This window comes from Pituophis catenifer, unplaced genomic scaffold (assembly GCF_029215685.1).
Source record: "Pituophis catenifer annectens isolate HBS135680 unplaced genomic scaffold, rPitCat1.0.hap2 SCAF_1, whole genome shotgun sequence".
NCBI lineage: Eukaryota > Metazoa > Chordata > Lepidosauria > Squamata > Colubridae > Pituophis > Pituophis catenifer.
Window position 1 is genome coordinate 212,053,055 of NW_027256881.1, and position 21,198 is coordinate 212,074,252.

The following is a 21,198-nucleotide window of genomic DNA, read 5'->3' on the forward strand; positions in this document are numbered from 1 at the left end:
AGAATGTGCATAAGAAAAATGTTATACGAGAATAACTGGATAAGGACTTATTAGCAAAGAGAGAGAAACTCTTTCTTTGTACTCTTCCTGAAATTTACCTGCAGCCACTAGAGAGAAGCTAAACATAACTGACAATATAAACAATACAAAAATATGCTGTGCTGTTCTACAAAATATTTAAGAAAGACCAAAAATGCAGCAATATAACATAATGCCACAAAACAATGCTGTTTTAATTCTGGTTTCAGACATGTCCCATTAAGAACCTTAGATTGCAGTTTTGTGCCTATCTACCTATTTAAGAGAAATCTCCACTGAACTTACTGGGATTCATTTTCAAAAAATTTTGCTATAGGATTGTATTATTTTTGCTGCTATATCAAAAAAAAAAGATAAATTATAATAGTAAAACTAGTGAGGTGTTTTCCTATATAAAATACCAGCATTATTCACATCATTTGTTCAAAGGCCAATTAACACTGTAGTTCTTGATGCCACTGTTTTCCATCACAGTAAAAATCAGTTATGTGATGATCAACACAACCATCAATTGCTGCAATCTCTAGCACTAAGAAATGGCACCTTAAAGATCAAAAAGGTAGTCAGAATTAAGCTCTGGAAATTAACTGCTCACATCCTGAGTACCAGTAGTGGGTTCCACTTACCTTCACTACCGGTTCAGAACTGAGAGTATGCGTGCACGCGTGCACGCTTTGCTCATGCTCAGAGCATCTGTGATGATGTCTGGGTGGGTGGGTGGAGCCTTCCGCCACCTCCACTACTGGTTTGCCCGAACCGGGGTGAACTGGTAGAAGGTACCACCACTGCTGGTTCTTTGCCAGTGAAAGTGGTAGGGAAAACCACAGATACTTCTGTGATTTGTTAAGTATGACATGTTTACAATGAATGAAAGGCAATAGAGACTGATTAAGGCAGACCAAGATGATAAATTAATCTATCCTAGTTTCACAACTTGAACCATGGTACTGGAGAAGATTCCTGCAAGTCCCTTGGACTGCAAGTCCCTTGGACTGCAAACTGGTCAGTCCTAGAGAAGATCAACCCTGACTGCTCTTTAGAAGGCCAGAGCTTGAAGATGAAAGTCAAATACTTTGGTCACCTAATGAGAAGGAAGGACTCACTGGAGAAGACCCTAATGCTGGGAAAGATTGAGGGCAAAAGAAGAAGGGGACAACAGAGAATGAGGTGGCTGGATGAAGTCACTGAAGCAGTAGGCATGAGCTTAAATGGACTCCAGAGGATGGTAGAGGACAGGAAGGCCTGGAGGAACGTTGTCCATGGGGTCGTGATGGGTAGGACACAACTTCACAACTAACAACAACAAGTTTCACAACATACCATTGAAAATTATTTTAAAGTAATACATTGAAAGGATATACTTTTCACATTTTTATTTTGCTCCTCTTCCAAGGAATCATAGCAGTACAATTGCCCTTGTTCCTTGTATTTAATAGGTGAAGCCAAGAGGAAGTGAAAAGCTCAAGCCTATTCAGAAAAGTCTGAAGTGTCTGTGTTTATAAGCTATACATTGTTGTATAGACATACCGTATTTCTGTCTATACTTTTCTAATCTAATTTTGTCCTTGGTGAACATAACATGCCTGTCTTTATTTAGATAGATGGGGTTATTGTCATTGTTTATTCCAGGAACCAAAATAAAAGTCTTCCATGGATGTCAAAATTTAGTGGCCTTTCTCATAATTTGTAGTATTTGTCATAAGTGAGCGTGGACTTAGTTTCAGTCAGGGGAGTTGAGTTTTGGCAGGCTGAACTTTCTTAAAGTTCTTTGTCATGTAATTTCGGGACAAATCTAATCACAGTGTAGCTGCAACCATTTCTGTGATTATACGGACACCTCTTTCCAACGGCTAAGATCACAGGAACTGCTGCCATATTTGTAATATCCCAGTTCTGTTCAATATAAACACAATACTCAATGATAACTATTAATATGGAGAAAATTCATTCTGTGCAAGCTGTGGCTTCCCGTTCAGCAAATATGATCAACTGCATTAAACAGATTGAACAGAACCAGACATTCACAAGTGGACAGTCACCCATGTCGACTGTCACTTGATCAGTATTTTAATATGCTGTTTGGTATGTGAAATACTGAAAATATTCTTTCTTTCTTTCTTTCTTTCTTTCTTTCTTTCTTTCTTTCTTTCTTTCTTTCTTTCTTTCTTTCTTTCTTTCTTTCCTTCCTTCCTTCCTTCCTTCCTTCCTTCTCTTTCTTTCTTTCTTTCATTTTGTAGAAGAAATGAAGGAAGAGTATGACACCATGGGGCCAGAAGCTGCCATTCAAACCACTGGAAACAATGGAACAGGTAAAGGCTTATATTGGTTTTGTATTCTTGCAGCTTGTTTAACTGTCCTACAAACAGAAAGAATTCAACAGCTAATTCACTTTCCTGGATGAGGGTTTGAGATATGTCCAATAACCAATGTTTTAAAATTTGCCCAAGTAGTTTATCCTGATGCAAATCAATGATCCACTGATCTTACTAAGAACATTTTCAAAAAAATGCCTCATCCTTACCTCCTTTTCTTTTTTCACTCTGAGTCTCTAATATCAATATGTTGGAATTCAGTCCAGCCAGAGCTACTATTCTATGACAGTAGTGAAATATTTTTAATAATGGAATGGGAATGCATTTTGTAGAAACACCAAACCACAATGTTTTATTGAATATGCTTTGTCTTCATTTTGGATACTTTTCATGTTCTCAACTTTTTTTTAGCTTACTCTTCTCAGAAATCTGTTTCCTGTAGATGAGAAGAAAGGAATATTGATACCAAAGCAGCTTGGTTTCTGAGCTATCACTTTTTTGCTTAATTTTGTTGTTCAGTCGCTAAGTTGTGTCCCACTCTTCATGACCCTATGGACCATAGCACAACAGCCCTCCCTTCCTCTGCTGCCTCTTAGAGTTTTCCCAAATTCATGTTTATTATGTCAGTGACACTATCTGACCATCTCATCCTCTGCCGTCCTCTTCTCCTTTTGCCTTCCATCCTTCCCAACATCAGGATCTTTTTCAATAAGTCCTCTCTTCTCATTTGGTGGCCAAAGTATTTGAGTTTCAGCTTCAGTATCTGTCCTTCCAAAGAACAGGTAGGGTTGATTTTTTTTCAGGATTGACTGATTTGATTTCCCTGCAGTCCAAGGGACATTTTTTGCTTAAACTGTATTAAATGTTTTGTCTTGTAAGAGTTCATTTTGTTCCAACAAATGCAAGTTGTTCTACTAAATCAACCCAAAAGCTTATCTAATTCAATATTTTCAATCACACACAAAAGCAATTAAGATATAGCTAAGAAGCTCACAAGTAGATTCTGATAGTGAATTCCCACTTCCATCATGCACTGAGATGGGCAGTACTCAAATCAAATAAAATCAAATAAAAAATCTTTGCTTCCAAGCAAATACTATTTGGCATTTGATTGGGAGTATAAAGTCTGTTCTAGATATAAATCTTAGCTAGTCCTCACAATGAGCAATGTTTTGCTGCATGATTCTAGTATGTATTACTTGATATAAGTTCAGAGATATAAGGAAACCATAGTCATTGTTTCCAATAACGCAACCAAGTTTTCCCTATTCTCCATATTTTAGTTTCCATCTTAATGCCCACTTAAAATATTGTGAATGAAGGTGGCACCAAAATGTTAGGATTGTAACATTCACATATCTCTAATGCCAGCTCACACCCACATGTTCTTACTAGACAGCATAACAGACTGACTTGTCTAATACCTAATGGAAAAAAATAATGAAAATTAAAAGCATATTGGAATTGAGTCTGAGTGGGGATTTCCCCCCCCCCCCATTTTTGTTACATATCAACTGGAATAAAATCCACAAAAAGTAAAATGAAGCCACTTTATGTTTCAATATACATCAACTATAGTGCAGAATTTGGAGCACCTTTGTTTTTTGAGATTAAAACAAACCATGAAAAGACGTATTTGGTGAGTTTGGTAATGTGATCTAAAAGAATCAAACCATGTATAGTTTTTAAATTCAAATGAAAGATCACATGTAAAATTCTTCCCTTGTGCTTTTGATATTCTCAGCATTTAATCTCCTTGTCATCAAAGGTTGCAATAAATTCAGGAGTATTTATTCACCTCTATGAGAGTATTACATCTCTTCAGCTAGCAGAAAATGCATCAAGGATTATGTTATGATACTTCGTTGAGAAAGAAATTTGTATTTCAGAAATCATAGCATTAAGACTTTGTATGATCTACTGGTCGAAGTCTTCTTTTGAGTTTCATCTCCATGTGTTTCAAAGGCATGTCTGAATACAAACTAAGAATGTTACTAGAATAATAACAGAGTTGGAAGGGACCTTGGAGGTCTTCTAGTCCAACCCCCTCCTCAGGCAGGAAACCCTATATCATTTCAGACAAGTGGTTGTCCAATCTCTTCTTAAAAACTTCCAGTGTTGGAGCACCACAGCTTCTGGAGGCAAGTTGTTACACTGATTAATTGTTGTAACTGAGTGATAAGCATTTACAGTATGTGCAAATTCACTTAAATTTTAGAAAGACTTCAAATACAGAACTACATAAATACAGTAACATGATTGGTGTCTCAATTCCTCAGTTACATGATTGGCTGAGTCATTTTCTCTTTGAATGATTGAAATCTGCTTTCTATGAAGATATATTGTGCTTTACAGCTTTTGAAAAAGAATCAAACAAAACCATATCAGGATATTTATGAGTCTCTTGATTCCAGAATTAGCTGCCACATTTGAGTGGCTTTCACAATGTGAACATCTTTTTAAATACATTGTTTTACATTTAGTCACAATTTGCATATATGTTAGTTTAACCGACCACATTATATTTTTTTAGGAAATGGATGAACAAATAGATGAAAATCAAAGAAAATTTCCTTTGTACCTTCACCTTCCTAGTAATAGTGGCAGGAACTGGTCCTTACTAAGACTTGTTCTTCTTTAAGTAGCAAAAGAGTTCTCAGTAAAGATGAAAACAGAAGTAAAAGTTGGCAAGTTGAAAGGACTGATCATTCCTCAGTTCTAATCTGTGTATACCAATGACGGCTGCCACTTCCTGTTTAATGGGGGCTGTAGTTTTATTAGCTTTGCTGCCGATTAGGAACAGCTATCTTCATTTCACAGCAAGAGTTCCCATAAGAAATAACTGGCCTCCCAGCCCTTGAAATGTTTCCTTTAAATATCTACTCTCCTGAGTGTGGTTTATGCTCATACAGTATGATGTTAGGCTCCCAAGTCTTTAAGGAGACTCTGCCCCAGTCTTTAATTAAAACAAGACTTCCTTAATAAGACCACACATTTTACATCTTCCTAAAAAGCTTGAATCACAGATGGGACTGTCACTTTTGTGGGCAATTTAAATTTACAATGAATCAATATTTGGGGGATTTCTGCAAAGAGCATACAAGGGAAAGCCTGGGGTTTTTTTGCCGCTAAAATAGCCATTTATGGTTTTGAGTGAAAGTTAACATTTTTGGTTGTAGTGCTGATCCGTTATATTTCATTGAGGGGTAAATACAGTAACACACACAAAAATTCTAATTCCTTATCTACAACCATATGAAATTTGATATTTATACTACCCTTTTACCATGTCATCATGCTGCAAACATTGTTACTGTCAAATCTGTCAATTTAGTAAATCCCACCGTTTTTAAGGTGTGTAAGTTAGACATAAATATTTGACTGAGCTCCTGAATTCTTTTAAATATATACAGAAACTGAATAATGCACAAGTTTACAAGTTTACTAGCTAAGGAGACATTTATTATCAAAGCAGGCAATTCCAGCTACTATATAGAACTATGATTATAGGCCAGATAAAACCAACTTAATATGAAGCCTGAAGATTTAGTTTTTAAAAAATCAGAAGAGGAAACATTTTTTTACTATATTATTCACTTATTTCGCCACTGAAATGAAGTGTGACAACTCTTTTTTTAAAGAATTGAATCCTGAATATTAAAGATGATAAAGAAAGAAAATGTCACACCAAAGGACTGAATGACTACCAGCTCTAAATTATTTAACCTAGGTTTTACCATGGCAAAACATTTTTGGAATCTGATCCCAAACATTTGTGGTGATATAAAAGATAAAACTGTTGGAGTATCAATCCTGGGGAAAATGGGCTGGATGAGAAAATTACATCCCTGATCTAATGACCGAAATCTCTGTTGGTTCACACCAGGGCACCACATTATGTAAAGATACATTATGTATCTTTATCAAAGGTGACCCCAGTGTTGGCCATAGAAGAATATCATATAGTCTTATAGAGTTAACACTAAACAATGACCTGCCTCTGCACTTGTGTAACTGGTGGCTTCCTTGCAAACATCACTGGTATATAGAGATCTACTTAAACATAAACAGAATAGTGATAGTTGATCAGGCCATAATATATATGTCACATAGAAAGAGAGCAATATATTCTGATGAAAATTAGTATAGTATTACTAATTTCCTAACATGTCCAAAATTATATGACAAAATGCAGGTTCTTCAAAATGCAGAACAATTTCATCATACACATTTATCTTCCTTCCTTCCTTCCTTCCTTCCTTCCTTCCTTCCTTCCTTCCTTCCTTCCTTCTTTCCTTCCCTCCCTCCCTCCCTCCCTCCCTCCCTCCCTTCCCAGACACAAATGTATGCATATAAATAAACACAACGTTCTTCTTTCCTAAAATTCTTTCTCTTCTACCATCTTCCCACCAAAAGACCATAACGAGAAAGACTGTTCTTTCCAGTTGTTTAGCATCCAGAATAGAACTATTTTTCTTGCATGTTTCTTGAAAATAAACTATATTATTTTTCCTTCAAACAACATTTCAGGGTTTTTTTCTATTTCATATATGCATAGAGGATGTGTTTTTTAAGCAACACAAGTTAAACTCTTGCCTATAAAAAAAGGATATTTGGATTCCAGTCAATATCTGAACAGATTCTTATAAAAATATTAATTCTAGAGGGGAAACCGTGTTCCTGACTTGCAGCAAATGCATTGAAGAGTTTTGTAGTACTTCATATATTCAAGAATTCTTTATTACATCCTGGCAGTCATGCTATGAAATGTGCCTTCTCTATCTTAATCCCTATGAGTACCTATTTAATTCTTCCATCTTAATCAGAACCATAAATAAATAATTGTACATGTATGTGTGTGAGAAAATTCAACACATTGAGTATGAAGAAAGATACTGTCCATTGACAGGAAGTGAAGCCATGTTTATTAAGTTTAGCTATAAAACTATTGCCAGAATTGCTTCTTAATTGATATTAAACAACTTCTGGGAATTCTGAAGTTTTAGATTATAATTTTATTGGAGCAGTTTTCACACACACCTTGTAGAATCAGAGATTTCCTTCAGGTTTTCTCCCTCTCCCTCCGATCCCCCCCTTTTTTAAAAAAAAATACTTTTGAACAATCAGGAGTGTCAATTGATTTTACCTAATACTGCAAAAACCTATTACCTAATATATGGATTTTCTTTTCCATCTGTTGCTTTTAGGCAAAAATGCTAAATATTTTGGTTGGCTTAACAATGATTTAAATTTAGTGTTCTGTCATTCTCTAATTATCAATTCTCCCTTATTGATTTTATGATGGATGTTACTGATTTATGCTACTGTAAGGGAAACAGTTATCAAGTTGATCTCTAGTTTTGTTGATTCATGAAAGAGAAAATATTTTAAATATCTTGGCAGAGAGTTTGTAATCTGACCCAACCAATAAATGGAGTAAAATGTTATAGATTGCATATAAATTAAATTACAATAAAAGTCTTTGTATCAGTCCTGAAATATGCCTTCTAAAACATAAATTAAAAGAGAAATTAAATGTCCAATTTTCCAGTTATAATTTGTTCTGAGTTACATGTGTTTAAGTCCCTTTGATATCATTTTAATTGAATGCAACATCTTCTATACAGTAGGTTTAAATATTAGGAACTTTCTCCAAATTGTTCTTATATTTAATGTTCATAAAAAAAAGGAGGGGGTAAATTTAGTTTTAACAACAGGATATTTCATGATATAGAGAACATTGTTTTCAGAGGCATTTCAGCAACAATGAAAATAAAACAGATTTGTATTTAATGAGAAAATAAGGAAATGTTCAATGTAGATTGAAAAATAGCTTTAAGACTCTACTTCACAGTTTTACAATCAAAATACATTGCTCCATTTGCAAGAGAACTCCAAATCTCCACTTTGAGTTACTTAGGCTTATTTTGTAGGAAAAAGTAGCATTATTTCTCACAAGAATGTGATACAATTCAGAACAAGCGTTTATTAACGATCCTAAGTTCCAGTTCTTATTACTACTTATTACTCTACGAATACTCTCTTTTCATTTTCTATGACCCAGTCCAGCATGAAAGGTCTATATCTCAGCAAAAAAAAAAAAAAAGAGCAAACATCTTAAACCATCCGTCAAAGGAACCCCACCTTGAAAGGACTTAAAAGCACCAAATCTAATCCATAGATTTTTGGAGAAGCTAAAGCTAGAGTAACAATTTCACATGTATTAAGCATAGAGAGCAAAATTGCTCTCAGGCTATACTTACATTATTGAAGTTTGATATATTTTTTTATAAGTGTAAAGTTAAACTGGAATACGTGGAAGTATGAAAAATGATTTGTTTGGTTCTGTGCATACATATAAAAAAATGGAGTAAAATGTTTCTATGTATAGATTATACATATAAATTAACTACAATAAAAGTTTGTTTATTAGTCCTGAAATATCCCTTCTAAAATACAAAAGAGTACCCGTTTTACATTTCTAGCAATACAGAAGCCATACTCTGCATGGCTTTCCTTCTTCATTAGTAAATATCACCATCAGAGAATAAAATTAGTTATTAATTTTCTGATTAGTGAAATAAACCAGGTGAAGATAAGGGTGACCAAAGAAGAAGTTCAAAATATTCCACAGAAGGTTTTATAATCTCCCAGAGGATGAACACAGAGCTTTATTTTTTATCTTTTTCCCTGCTTATCCCTTTTTCCATTTTAGTTAAGAATGCAAATTGCACATCAGACTTTGAAGAATATTTTGCTAAGAGAAAACTGGAGGAAGGAGATGGACACTCAGTCAGTATAGCAGAGTACCTACAACGCAGTGATACCGCCATTATTTACCCAGAAGCCCCCGAGGAACTGTCTCGCCTTGGCACTCCAGAGGCCAATGGGCAAGAAGAAAACGGTGAGGACAGAATTCATTCTTAGCCACTCCTGACCTTTTGCAGCTGTTGCAATTATAAATGCACTACATGCCTGGATGTTTACCTTAAAATTGAAGAACAGCTGCAGAAGCGTGGAATTTCATGAGCAAAGGCTGGGACTGTAATTTCAGCATATTGTGAATATATATATATATATATATATATATATATATATATATATATATATATATATATATATATATATATAATGTCAGCAAATTGAGAATATTCTGTAGGTAAAGCAAATAGCAGATGAAATAAAGGCTATATTTTAAAGGACTGGTGTACTACTTGCTTTAATTTTACTCTGGAACAATTGACTTTTTAATCAAGCAAATTAATAAATACTCACTGAGTCTAAGTCTCAAAATATATCCATGAGGAAAAAAAGCTGCTGAAAGAAGTATTCGTGAGGATGAAGCTAGTATATAAGGAGATGAAGAACTGGTAATTTAGCAAGCGGCATCAATAAACAAAATATCCGTTTGTCTATCTTTCTGTCTAGGAGTACAGCAGGTAGAATAAAATTTTACGAAAGCGTAAAATAGAAATTTGAGTTAATTTTCTAGTGAGCAATATCCAAGGTTTCTTTCTTTTTTTTTTTTTCCACGTGTGTCAAAAAAAGATTGATGTGGTTTTCAGCCTAGGTAGAAATCATGGGTCTCTAGTGTAGACAGATTGGAGTGATTTTTGTCAATCCATCCTGCAGTGGGCAATAAGCCCATTAGCTGCCATTGATTTACTGACCTTTCAGCTGGCTTCTCTCTCTTATGTCTCTTGGTTAAAGACCTGCCACCTGGAACTCCAGATGCTTTTGCCCAACTGCTGACCTGCCCCTATTGCGACCGGGGCTACAAGCGTTTGACCTCCCTGAAGGAGCACATCAAGTATCGCCATGAGAAGAACGAGGAAAACTTCCCCTGTCCTCTTTGCAACTACACGTTTGCCTACCGCACCCAGCTCGAGCGGCATATGGTGACGCACAAGCCAGGGACAGATCAGGTGGGGAGTGGGGAGCTGACTTTAAGTGATTTCTTTCTATAATAACCCCTTAGAGAAATGATATTGCTTTGATTGGCAATCATTATTAATTTTTCATGGCATTTTGAAGATGCAGATCTTTTAATGGTAATAGCTTTAATTGAAGTCTAAATGATTTTTTGATGGTCTCTTCTAATATGATTTAATAGTCTTATGTTCACGATCGAATGAGTGTGTTAATTTCTAATTTGGAAATTTTATTTGCACTTAAACTTGACTTTAGTTTCATTTTTTTCTGTTCCTCAAAATGTGAATGAAATTGTGGCATTTTAATTATACAATTATTAAACCTCAGCAATTTTAATCCTATTTTTCACCTAGTTTTACTATGCTTTTTTTTTTACCCCATATGATCTCAAACATGTCTCAAGAATCTTCTAATCTTTTTTTTTTATCATTCCTAACTTTTTATTAAGCCCCATGTGTATGTTTCCCCAAAGTTTAGGACATTGAGTAAATTTTGTGGCATAGATATGTTGCATGCATTATGATTGTTTTAACAATGAATGAGGACATTATCAGTCAACATCTGAAATGTATAAATCACAGCATCATATCTGCTATTAATCAACATGATTCCATTATCAGATATGCATTGCATTTAATCAGATAGAAACTGATTTGAATGTATTATTCAACTTTATTATATTAATAAAGAAGTTACTCAAAAGTGCTATTTTAAAAAGTTCTTCACATAGCAAAGGTGAATTTTTGAGATCTGCTTCTTAAAAATTTAACTACAGCATGATGTATTATAATACAAATCCTATTGGTGTGTACTATGCCCAATCATACAGTTTATTTCTATTCTAACAAAAAGAAAATATACCAGTGTATCTTAGCAGGAATCTCCAACTAAAATATATTTTTATTTAGTGCTATGTGTATCAAGTTGACCTTCTAATCAAACAATTTGAGATTGGTTCTTATCTCTCACTTTGTTTCTGCAATCAGTAAACTTACCATTGGGGCAGAATTTAGCATAATATTTCCTTTTAAAGAGTCAAGAGGGTATTAATCTGTTACTTTGCCACCTTTGTGGCAAAATATTAAGATGCCATCGCTTTTTCTCCTCCCGTTTCTCTGTTGCTTCTAACTATGAAAACACTAGGAGGAAAATGGCTGGATGTTTATCCCCTCTAACTGCCTTACATTTCACATGTGAGAGTGTGATTGTGTTGGCGCATTACGAATGGTAGCTTTGGTGTTGAAAAGTCCCCTCATTTGCTCATGGCATTTACAATTAGTAAATTAAAATGATTGTATCATATTAACAGTGGCACAACTAAAGTTTATAGTAGTCCTCCGAGGGCTGTGGGGGGAGACAAAGCAGCTGTTGCTGTTTGTTTATGCAACTCAGCAACATATGAGCACTGGTCCCTCAATGGGGCTCGGCGGGCTGGGCTCTGCTTGATCTTTGAAGGTTGCTGCTGTTTGAACAACCCTCCCTGTGTCCCATGTAACACCATCTGTCTCACTAGGAATGTGGGAAGATTCAGCACACCCTAGCAGTTGTCATACCGTTTCTGGGCTGTCTTTTCTGCAATAGTCTTTTGTGTCATTGCTGTTTGGAATGGGGTGTGGGGGGGGGTTGGGAAGGCTGACCTCCTACCTTGAACATCCAGACTAGATGACTGCAGCTTTCTTTCTTTTTTTTCTTGGTCAGAATTCAAAGTCACAGCACTTTTCTCACTTGTTCAGAAAGGTCAGCTGTGTTTGATTCTATCTTTATGCTGCTTTTGTAACTTGTTCTTTCTGCCAATTTCTTCCCTCCTGTTTTGTCCTAGCTGCTTTGCATTGCAAAGGGGGAGAGAGAGAGAGAGGGGGGGGGAAGGGAGGGAGGGAGGGAGAGGGAGAGGGAGAGGGAGAGGGAGAGGGAGAGAGAGAGAGAGAGAGAGAAAGAAAGAAAGAAAGAAAGAAAGAAAGAAAGAAAGAAAGAAAGAAAGAAAGAAAGAAAGAAAGAAAGAAAGAAAGAAGGGTTAATTGTCTGATTCAGGGTTTTCCCCCCTCCTCAGCTGTGAGGACCCTCTGCATTTGATAACAAATAAATCTTGCATGTAATCACAATGTTGAATGATTCAGAGGCACAAGAAAGGGTTTCAGAGGAACAGTTTTTAAGTTGCAATTATGAAAAATTATACATAGTTACAGTGTGCTAGCAATGTAACAAACCTTAGTTTCTTCTTGAAAATTAAAAATCCATTCTTCCCAGTGTTCATGTCTTAATATAATTCCAAGCCAAATGCTGAAAATGTATTCAAATTGGCTTCAGGTTTGCTGCCAACCTTTGATTTTTATGGCAGCACCAATGAAGCAAACAAACATCCGTGCAGAGCTTCTACTTGGACAAATAAATACAAAGCTGCTTAAATAATTTTTTTTTCCTCCTCCAAATGCGATCCTCTATCCCTCTGTCCTTTTCCTTCCCTCCCACTTTATATATAATTATGCATACACTCTCAGCCGTATATTTGCATAAAATTCATGCTGGCGTCTTAACTCTCCTAGCACCAAATGCTGACCCAAGGAGCGGGCAACCGTAAGTTCAAGTGCACCGAGTGTGGCAAGGCCTTCAAGTATAAGCACCATCTGAAGGAACACCTGCGAATCCATAGCGGTAAGTCTTTGAGGTGTGGGCCCTCATTTGCATTTTGTTACACGAATTGACTCTTAACAAGAAGGATGGGTTAAGATTTCTGCAACTTTATTTAGAACCGTTCGATATTTCATAAACGCTTTCTCATTTTCCATATGGTTCAGGAAATAGGGCTGCCTTTATCTCTACATTCTCACTGCCTCTTTGAGAAATATTCTCTTATTCGTTCGTCCATCCCTCTTTAGGTGTTTCTAATTTTTCAAATATAAGGCCCAAAGTGAGAAGAACCATAGAAATGGACATTAGTAATATCCTCCATCCAGCAGTATAATATCATGCTGGATTTCCTTGAAGTCCATCAAGATCTAGTTTTCATGGATGCCTTTTTTCCCCCTTTTATTATTATTTTTTCACATTAGTAATTTAGAGCAGCTAGGAAGCCCAATAAACAGGATATTGACCTATTCCAACAAACACATACTATAATTTGCTTTCTTTTGGCTTAATGTTATATGTGAAGACACTTGATATGTTTAAGGTGAAGTGAAAGCTAGCTGTGGGTTGAATTCATATCTCACACTGAGGCATATTTATTTTAAGATACAGATAAGCATATTTGTTTTAAGATACAGATAAGCATGATTATCAATTTATCATGGCTTGTGTGGTCAGTTCCTAGTTTCTTTCCCTCTCTTTTTAATTATTTTTGCTTCATATTTCTATAAAGTTGTTAGATACAAAAAAAACAGGAATAAGCCAGGAAACTATGATCAAAGCAAGCATTTCACCTCTATTTCACCTACTGTTACACTAGGGTAAACCAATAACAAACAATGGTTTCACTGGGAAGTTTTTTTGCCCTAAAATCATATTTTATTAATCAATACCACCTTACCGTATTTTTCGGACTATAAGGCACACTTTCTCCCCCCAAAAAAGTGGGTGGAAATGTTGATGCATCTTATAGACCGAATACACCATTGTTTTTGACTTCCCAACCCCCCCCCCCGCATCCCGTTTTCGCAAAAATGGGATGCACAGAGGGTTTGGGAGGCCTGCAGAGTGCTCCTGAGGGCTTGGGAGGACAAAAATGGGCCCATTTTTCATGAAAATGGGACACGCAGACAGTTTGGGAGGCCTGCAGAGTGCTCCTGGGGGCCAGGGAGGGCAAAAACCGGATGCCCAGAGGCCAAAAACTTTTTTTTTCTTGTTTTCCTCTTCGAAATCTACGTGTGTCTTATACTCCGATGTGTCTTATAGTCCAAAAAATACGGTATATATATCAAAAAAGCCACCTAACAGCAGAGCCCACAAGTGAAAGCAGCCTTTATAATTTATTCAAATTTTCAGTGGATGATGTTTGTAGCATAGGATTTTTTCATTCATTATACCCTTAAAAGTATGCAGTATCTGTAAATTATTTTTCCAAGTAAAAAAAAGTGATTATATAAGCAAAGCAAACTTTGACATCTCTTTATCAGGTATCAAAGATTGGCTGCAATTTTCCAAATTGGTGTCTACTCAATGGAGCTAAACAATAAAAACATGTTTAAAAAAAAATGAATAAAGCCAGTTATTTCTTTGATCTCCTGTATGTTTTACATTAGATCACCGAACAATGGGAAAAATGGCACAATTTGAATTTTTCAGTATATGAAAATCTAAATGAACTTTTCCCCAGTCAAAAAGTACTCATAAAGCTCAGGATTCCGGCTTTCCATTACAATTGTTACACATCTATCCAGTCTACTGAGAATGCATACTCAGCAGTAAATTTCATTGATTCCTATAGAACAGGGGTGTCAAACTCGCAACGTCACAGCATCGTCACATGTTGTATCACAACCTTTTTCCCTTCGCTAAACCGCATGGGCGTGGCCAGCGCGTGACACATCCGGCCCATGGGCTGTGGGTTTGACAGCCCTTCTATAGAACATGTTTATACTGGATGGGAGAGCAACAGGAAATGATGCATTTCCATATTATTGCCCAAATTTTTTTTGATATGTTGTCATAAGGACTGACTTCATTCTAAGGGGGTCTTTACCCATACTTCTATAGGTAAATATATGTTGAAAAAAACCAAACAAAAGCCTTCACTGTGATATTTTATAGACTCGAGCTTTATTGTACATTGTAATTCCTTAGAAAGCAGGTTTTGTTAATATTTAATACACTAATAATTTGCTTATAAGTATCTAAAAATCAAGCAATGAATGTTGCTTTATAAAAAGTAAATCAGTCCTGGGAAATTTTAATCCAAAATTAAGAACTTCTAAGTCCCAATGATTTTTAATTATGCCCATTCAAGCAAATAGTTTAATTCAGATGTAAATACAAACTATCATATTCTCACTATGAGAATATTCTGTGCTGACATTTCTCCTTTCTTTTTCTCTTTCTCTCTTCTCTCCCACTAGAAGAAGTTTACTTGTAATGCCAAAACTTCAGGAACTGTGTTTAAATTGTGTTTAAACTACAAGTTGAAATATACTTGGATCTGTGATCATAATTTGATCCTGGATTATTCGTATTACTCTTTGCTTAAGCAAACACAGTTTTCTGAATGCAGAAGTCATGGGAAACTCTCATTTGCTTATACTTAAAAATACAAACTGCTACTCTAATGATAGCCAAGACTTCAATAGCTTCTTTTCATAAAAGGACAATCAAAGATTCCTCCTTCATCTTAACTAGGATTTAAAATCACTTAACTCTGATAGATCATTGCATCATTGCAGGAATCATAGTTAAGGAGAAATATTCTTTAACTTTAAAAATGAAACTTTAAGTGAATCTAGCAGCAGCTCTATTTTAATGCTCATATTTTTTTAAATGCAGTATTAGCTTTATTTGTTGAGGTGTACTTGTCTATGTTCACATAACATACCTACCTAGAGTTAAGCAATTGTGATTTATTCAATTATCAGAAATTTTTCAAATCACACAATTTACTGACCTATAAATTAACAAGATTGATTGGTACCACATACTAAATGAAAATATGACTGGTTGGTGGGTGATTTAACATATTATGTAAATGCGATCCATATATTTCTTAAAGGTTCTGAGATCCTGAAGGCCCTTACCAACAATGCAGGCTATAGTAGATATTTTTCTTATGTACAGGCACATAGGCCATTAAAGTATACTTAAAAGTTGTATTTGAAGGGCAAATGTTATCACATTTTCGCATTGTGCAGACTGTAATAGTTTCTGAGAAAACATAGATTATGTAAATTTTATAGTACTTTTTCCCCCTCAAGTTTGATTGACATTGATAGTTATTATTTATTAGGCAATGGTGCTGAATAATGAAAGAGGAAATATAATTGCTGCATTGCTACTTTGGCTAAGAAAAACTTGAGATAATTAGGAGATTTTAAGGAGGCAGGACAAAGTGGGAGGAAATCTGTCTAGAGATTTTGTGCGGTACATACAGATGAGTTGATTCTAGGTCCCCCCAATGTTTCCCGCACCCCACCCACCCTCAGCTTTAAAAGTTTCTAGTTCTGAGATATCACATGAATTTTTTTTGTGGTATAGCACAAACATAGCATTTATCACTCTGTATCTCTCTTGTGTCCAATGTTACATAATAGTATATAGAAAATAAGTGGAAAAAATAGCATCGTTGTAGGTCAATGGTGCAAAACTTATGCTGTATGCTGTCCAGAATCATTTGACACAACATGGGTGGTGAATAAATTTCATAATAAATAATAAACAAACTGCAAATGGCCTATCAGCTATTATTTTGCATCTCCAGCATTTCTTAGACAGAGTGTGCAATTCTTTTGGCCTTCTGAGGAGGGGGCATTTGACAGGGAAGTACAATATTCTTGGTCCCCATTAATCTTCCAGGTCCCCTCTCTTAAAACAGATCCTAGCCCCACAACCTTTGAACGGTGACCCTTGATGCATTGTGTAAAGCTCAAGATAACTGAAAAGGCACTGAAAAGTCCTGTGTTCTGTAGAAGGAATCTATGTTTGTAGTTCTCCATGTACTCCCAAAAATAGTTAACCTCCAAATTCTGAATTATTGAACTCATTCCAGAAAGACAGAAAATGGAGTCCCATTTTGCCTCCTTCCCTTCTATTTCCTTATCTGTTGCAATTTCCTGCAGTGTCTGATTCATTATCAGTCCATTGTTCTCCCTTACAACTAAATCCCACAAAACTGTGGCTTGCATGAAACATAATTTGTTTTCCAATTAAGCCATGATTACTAATTCTCTTTTGAAGGCCATCATTGATGCATTCCCATTCACTATTGGAAACCATCATCTACAAAAGAGGAAGGACAGGATAAGAGAGAGGAAGCAGGAAAGAAAGGATTCAAGAGTGTGAGACTTGTTTATAAATGTAAAAGAAAAAAAATCTCCCACAACTAAATGAATTTTTATGACAATAAAGATTCAATAATTGAAGGTGTTAGATAAGAGATTAGGGATGAGTAAGAAACTGTGTTTGCTTCAAGAGATATCTACCCTGTTTTCCCAAAAATAAGACCCAACTGGAAAATAAGTCCTAGCATGATTTTTCAGGATGCTCGTAATATAAGCCCTACCCCCAAAATAAGCCCCAGTTAAGATTGTCAGCCAGATGGGTGCATTTAGTATAGTATTTCCCCAAAAATAAGACCAATGTGTCTTTTGGAGCAAAAATTAATATAAAACCCAGTCTTATTTTCAGGGAAACACAGTACTACTCTTTGATCTTTTCCCAGTAGATCATCTGGTATTAACAATTAAAAGCCAAATAAATATCCATAACTTGTTCTCAGGCAGAATTTGTATTTTGTTTCAATTTAGGATGTTATATGAGGGGGGAAAAGGGCAAGTGAACATACTTATAGTGGTAGAATGTGATACAGCTAACAGTCACAAACTCATTTACATAGGGTAAAATAATTTCTAGAAAATTCAGTGCTAAGTTATTCAAACAGAGAAGTTGTTGTAAAGTAAATTCATTCAAACTGCATGTTGCCTGGGCTCTTTTTAAAAAAGTTTTGCAAAATTATATCCTGCCCACTCTATTTAGGTATTACAAAGATTATTATATTTAGTTTTACAAACTTATTTTCATAAGTACATTGCAGGAGAAGCTTTATTCCCTTTTAAAAACACACCCAGTTGTTAGCAGCAATCAAAGTTAGGACTACCAGAAAATTAAATATTTTAGATAATTATTTCCACTTGGAGAGACTTAAACATAATTTGAAAGGTAGGAAGGAAGAAAATATAAGATGAAATGCACAAACTTTGCTAGCTTGCCATAACCTAGCCGCTGCAACAGAAATCTAAAAACCATTTGAGTTTGTGACTTACTAAAATTTAATCTTAAAAAATTCATTGCAGGTGAAAAACCATATGAATGTCCCAATTGCAAGAAGCGTTTCTCCCATTCTGGTTCATACAGTTCACACATCAGCAGCAAGAAATGTATTGGTTTAATCTCTGTAAATGGTCGAATGAGAAACAATATCAAGACGGGTTCTTCTCCTAATTCTGTATCTTCCTCACCTACTAATTCAGCCATTACACAGCTGAGAAACAAGCTGGAAAATGGAAAACCACTTAGTATGTCTGAGCAGTCAGGCTTACTTAAAATAAAAACAGAACCACTAGATTTCAATGAGTACAAAGTTCTGATGACAACTCATGGCTTCGCTGGTGCTAATCCATTCATGAACGGCAGGCTCGGTGCAACCAGTCCAATAGGAGTCCATGCCTCTACACAAAGTCCAATGCAGCACTTAGGGGTGGGAATGGAAGCACAATTACTTGGATTCCCAGCAATGGGAAGCAATTTAAGTGAAGTGCAGAAGGTCCTGCAGATTGTAGACAACACCGTTTCTAGGCAGAAAATGGACTGCAGCCCTGAAGAAATTTCCAAACTGAAAGGTTACCACATGAAGGACCCATGTTCTCAGCCAGAGGAACAAGGCATTACTTCTCCTGGTATTCCACCTGTGGGTCTTCCAGTAGTCAGCCATAATGGTGCCACTAAAAGTATTATTGACTATACATTAGAAAAAGTTAATGAAGCCAAAGCTTGTCTCCAGAGTTTGACTACGGATTCAAGGAGGCAGCTCAACAACATTAAGAAAGAAAAGCTACGCACCCTAATAGATTTGGTGACCGAAGATAAAATGATAGAAAACCACAATATACCCACTCCATTTTCATGCCAATTCTGTAAAGAAAGTTTTCCTGGACCCATTCCCCTGCATCAACATGAACGGTACCTCTGTAAAATGAATGAAGAAATCAAGGCAGTCCTCCAACCTCATGAAACTATGGCTCCTAGTAAACCGGGTATGTTTGTTGATAAGCAAGCTCTCCTCCTATCATCTGTACTTTCTGAGAAAGGAATGCCTAGCCCTATCAACCCATACAAGGACCACATGTCTGTACTTAAAGCGTATTTTGCTATGAATATGGAGCCAACTTCTGATGAACTACTGAAAATTTCCATTGCCGTTGGCCTTCCTCAGGAATTTGTGAAGGAATGGTTTGAACAACGAAAAGTCTACCAACACACAATTTCCAGGTCGCCACCTCTGGAAAGGGGCAATGCCAAGGTGGTGCTGGCTGCCACCAACAACACTCCCATTAAAGACTCTTTGTCAGCCAGATCCCCTATAAAGCCTGTGGACTCTATAACATCACCATCTATCGCTGAACTTCATAATAGTGTTACTAACTGTGATACTCCTCTCAGGCTAACAAAACCTACTCACTTTACCAATATTAAACCAGTTGAGAAATTGGACCACTCCAGGAGCAATACTCCTTCGCCATTAAATCTTTCTTCCACATCTTCTAAAAACTCCCACAGTAGTTCTTACACTCCAAACAGTTTCTCCTCTGAGGAGCTTCAGGCTGAGCCTTTGGACTTGTCTTTACCAAAACTAATGAAGGAACCCAAAAATATTATAGCTACAAAGAACAAAACAAAATCCAATAGTGTAAATGTAGACCACAACAGTGTTTCTTCATCGTCTGAAACCTCAGATGAGCCACTGAACTTGACTTTTATCAAGAAAGAATTTTCTAATTCAAACAGTTTGGATAAAAGCACTAATCCAGTATTTGCTATGAACCCTTTTAGTGCCAAACCTTTATATACCACACTTCCACCACAGAGCGCATTTCCCCCAGCCACTTTTATGCCTCCAGTTCAGACCAGCATTCCTGGCCTACGACCATATCCTGGAATAGATCAAATGAGCTTCCTACCACATATGGCCTATACATACCCAACTGGAGCAGCTACCTTTGCTGACATGCAGCAAAGACGAAAGTACCAGCGGAAGCAAGGATTTCAGGTAAGGCTATGACTTATTTCATGACTGTACAATAGTTAATGAAACCTCATTCTAAAGTTTTGTGACTCATTTAGTTTGTTTTTAATGAGTAGATGGTTTAAAAAGAGAAATGAAACTTATAAGAATGATTAAGATATGCAAGAATTCATACACAGGAAAGCTTTTCCTAGTAAGCTTGTAGTGGCAAAGAAAAGACTGCTAAGAGAAATAATATTTCTCTATGTAAAGTAAATATAACCCTGAGTGACACCCTTCCCCCATCCCACCTCCAACCCCCAACCCCCGTTCTATGGCTTCATTGGTAAAGTGTTCACTACGGTCCTTAGAATTTCTCAGAGAATTATGTGGCAATGATAATACAGCAATAAGCTCTTTATAATGGGTTCTGACTAATCTTTATAAAGCTATTAAAAGGTTTATGAAGATCCTCAGACCAGACTTACTTTCATCTCACCTATTCCATTTTTCACATATCTCTGTGCCCCACAGACCTTTTGGAAAAGACTCTAAACAAGTTCCAGTACTTAAGGAGCATCTGTCATAGTCTTCATTTACGCAGAAGAATCTAATGATTTGCCATCTTCAAAAAAGATTAAATCTTGAATTAGGATGCTGTTTTATAAACTCTAGGTAGTAATAGGAATCTGGCTCATAGTTTACATCCACTTCCTCTACATTAATAGCTACTATCTAGGTTTCAGGTAGGAAGCTTCCCCATTATCTACTACAAGATCTGTCTTTAACTTGAGATGATGAAGACTAAACCAGGGCATTCAGAACAAGCATACACTGTATCCTTGAACTATAGTCTTACATTATTTTTAACTGTTTAGAAATAGCAAATGTAGAAATATAATATTTTGACCAAATGAAATTCATTCATAGGTAGGAGGTACGGTATAATTGGTACATAAGTAGACAGACAGACTTTCCTATACAATCCATGAGGTTCCA

General features: G+C 36.0%; 1 protein-coding gene across 4 annotated transcripts in view; it reads left to right on the forward strand.

Moving 5' to 3' along the window:
• The window catches only part of ZEB2 (zinc finger E-box binding homeobox 2), a 173,675-nt gene that overhangs the window by 131,253 nt on the left and 21,224 nt on the right, over positions 1 to 21,198 (forward strand). For all 4 annotated transcript variants that reach the window (XM_070945711.1, XM_070945790.1, XM_070945550.1 and 1 more), the window contains exons 4-8: positions 2,277 to 2,348; positions 9,067 to 9,255; positions 10,062 to 10,276; positions 12,824 to 12,932; positions 18,272 to 20,244. In XM_070945711.1, the coding sequence (XP_070801812.1) occupies positions 2,277 to 2,348; positions 9,067 to 9,255; positions 10,062 to 10,276; positions 12,824 to 12,932; positions 18,272 to 20,244 (2,558 nt within the window). The remainder of the gene's footprint in view (positions 1 to 2,276; positions 2,349 to 9,066; positions 9,256 to 10,061; positions 10,277 to 12,823; positions 12,933 to 18,271; positions 20,245 to 21,198) is intronic.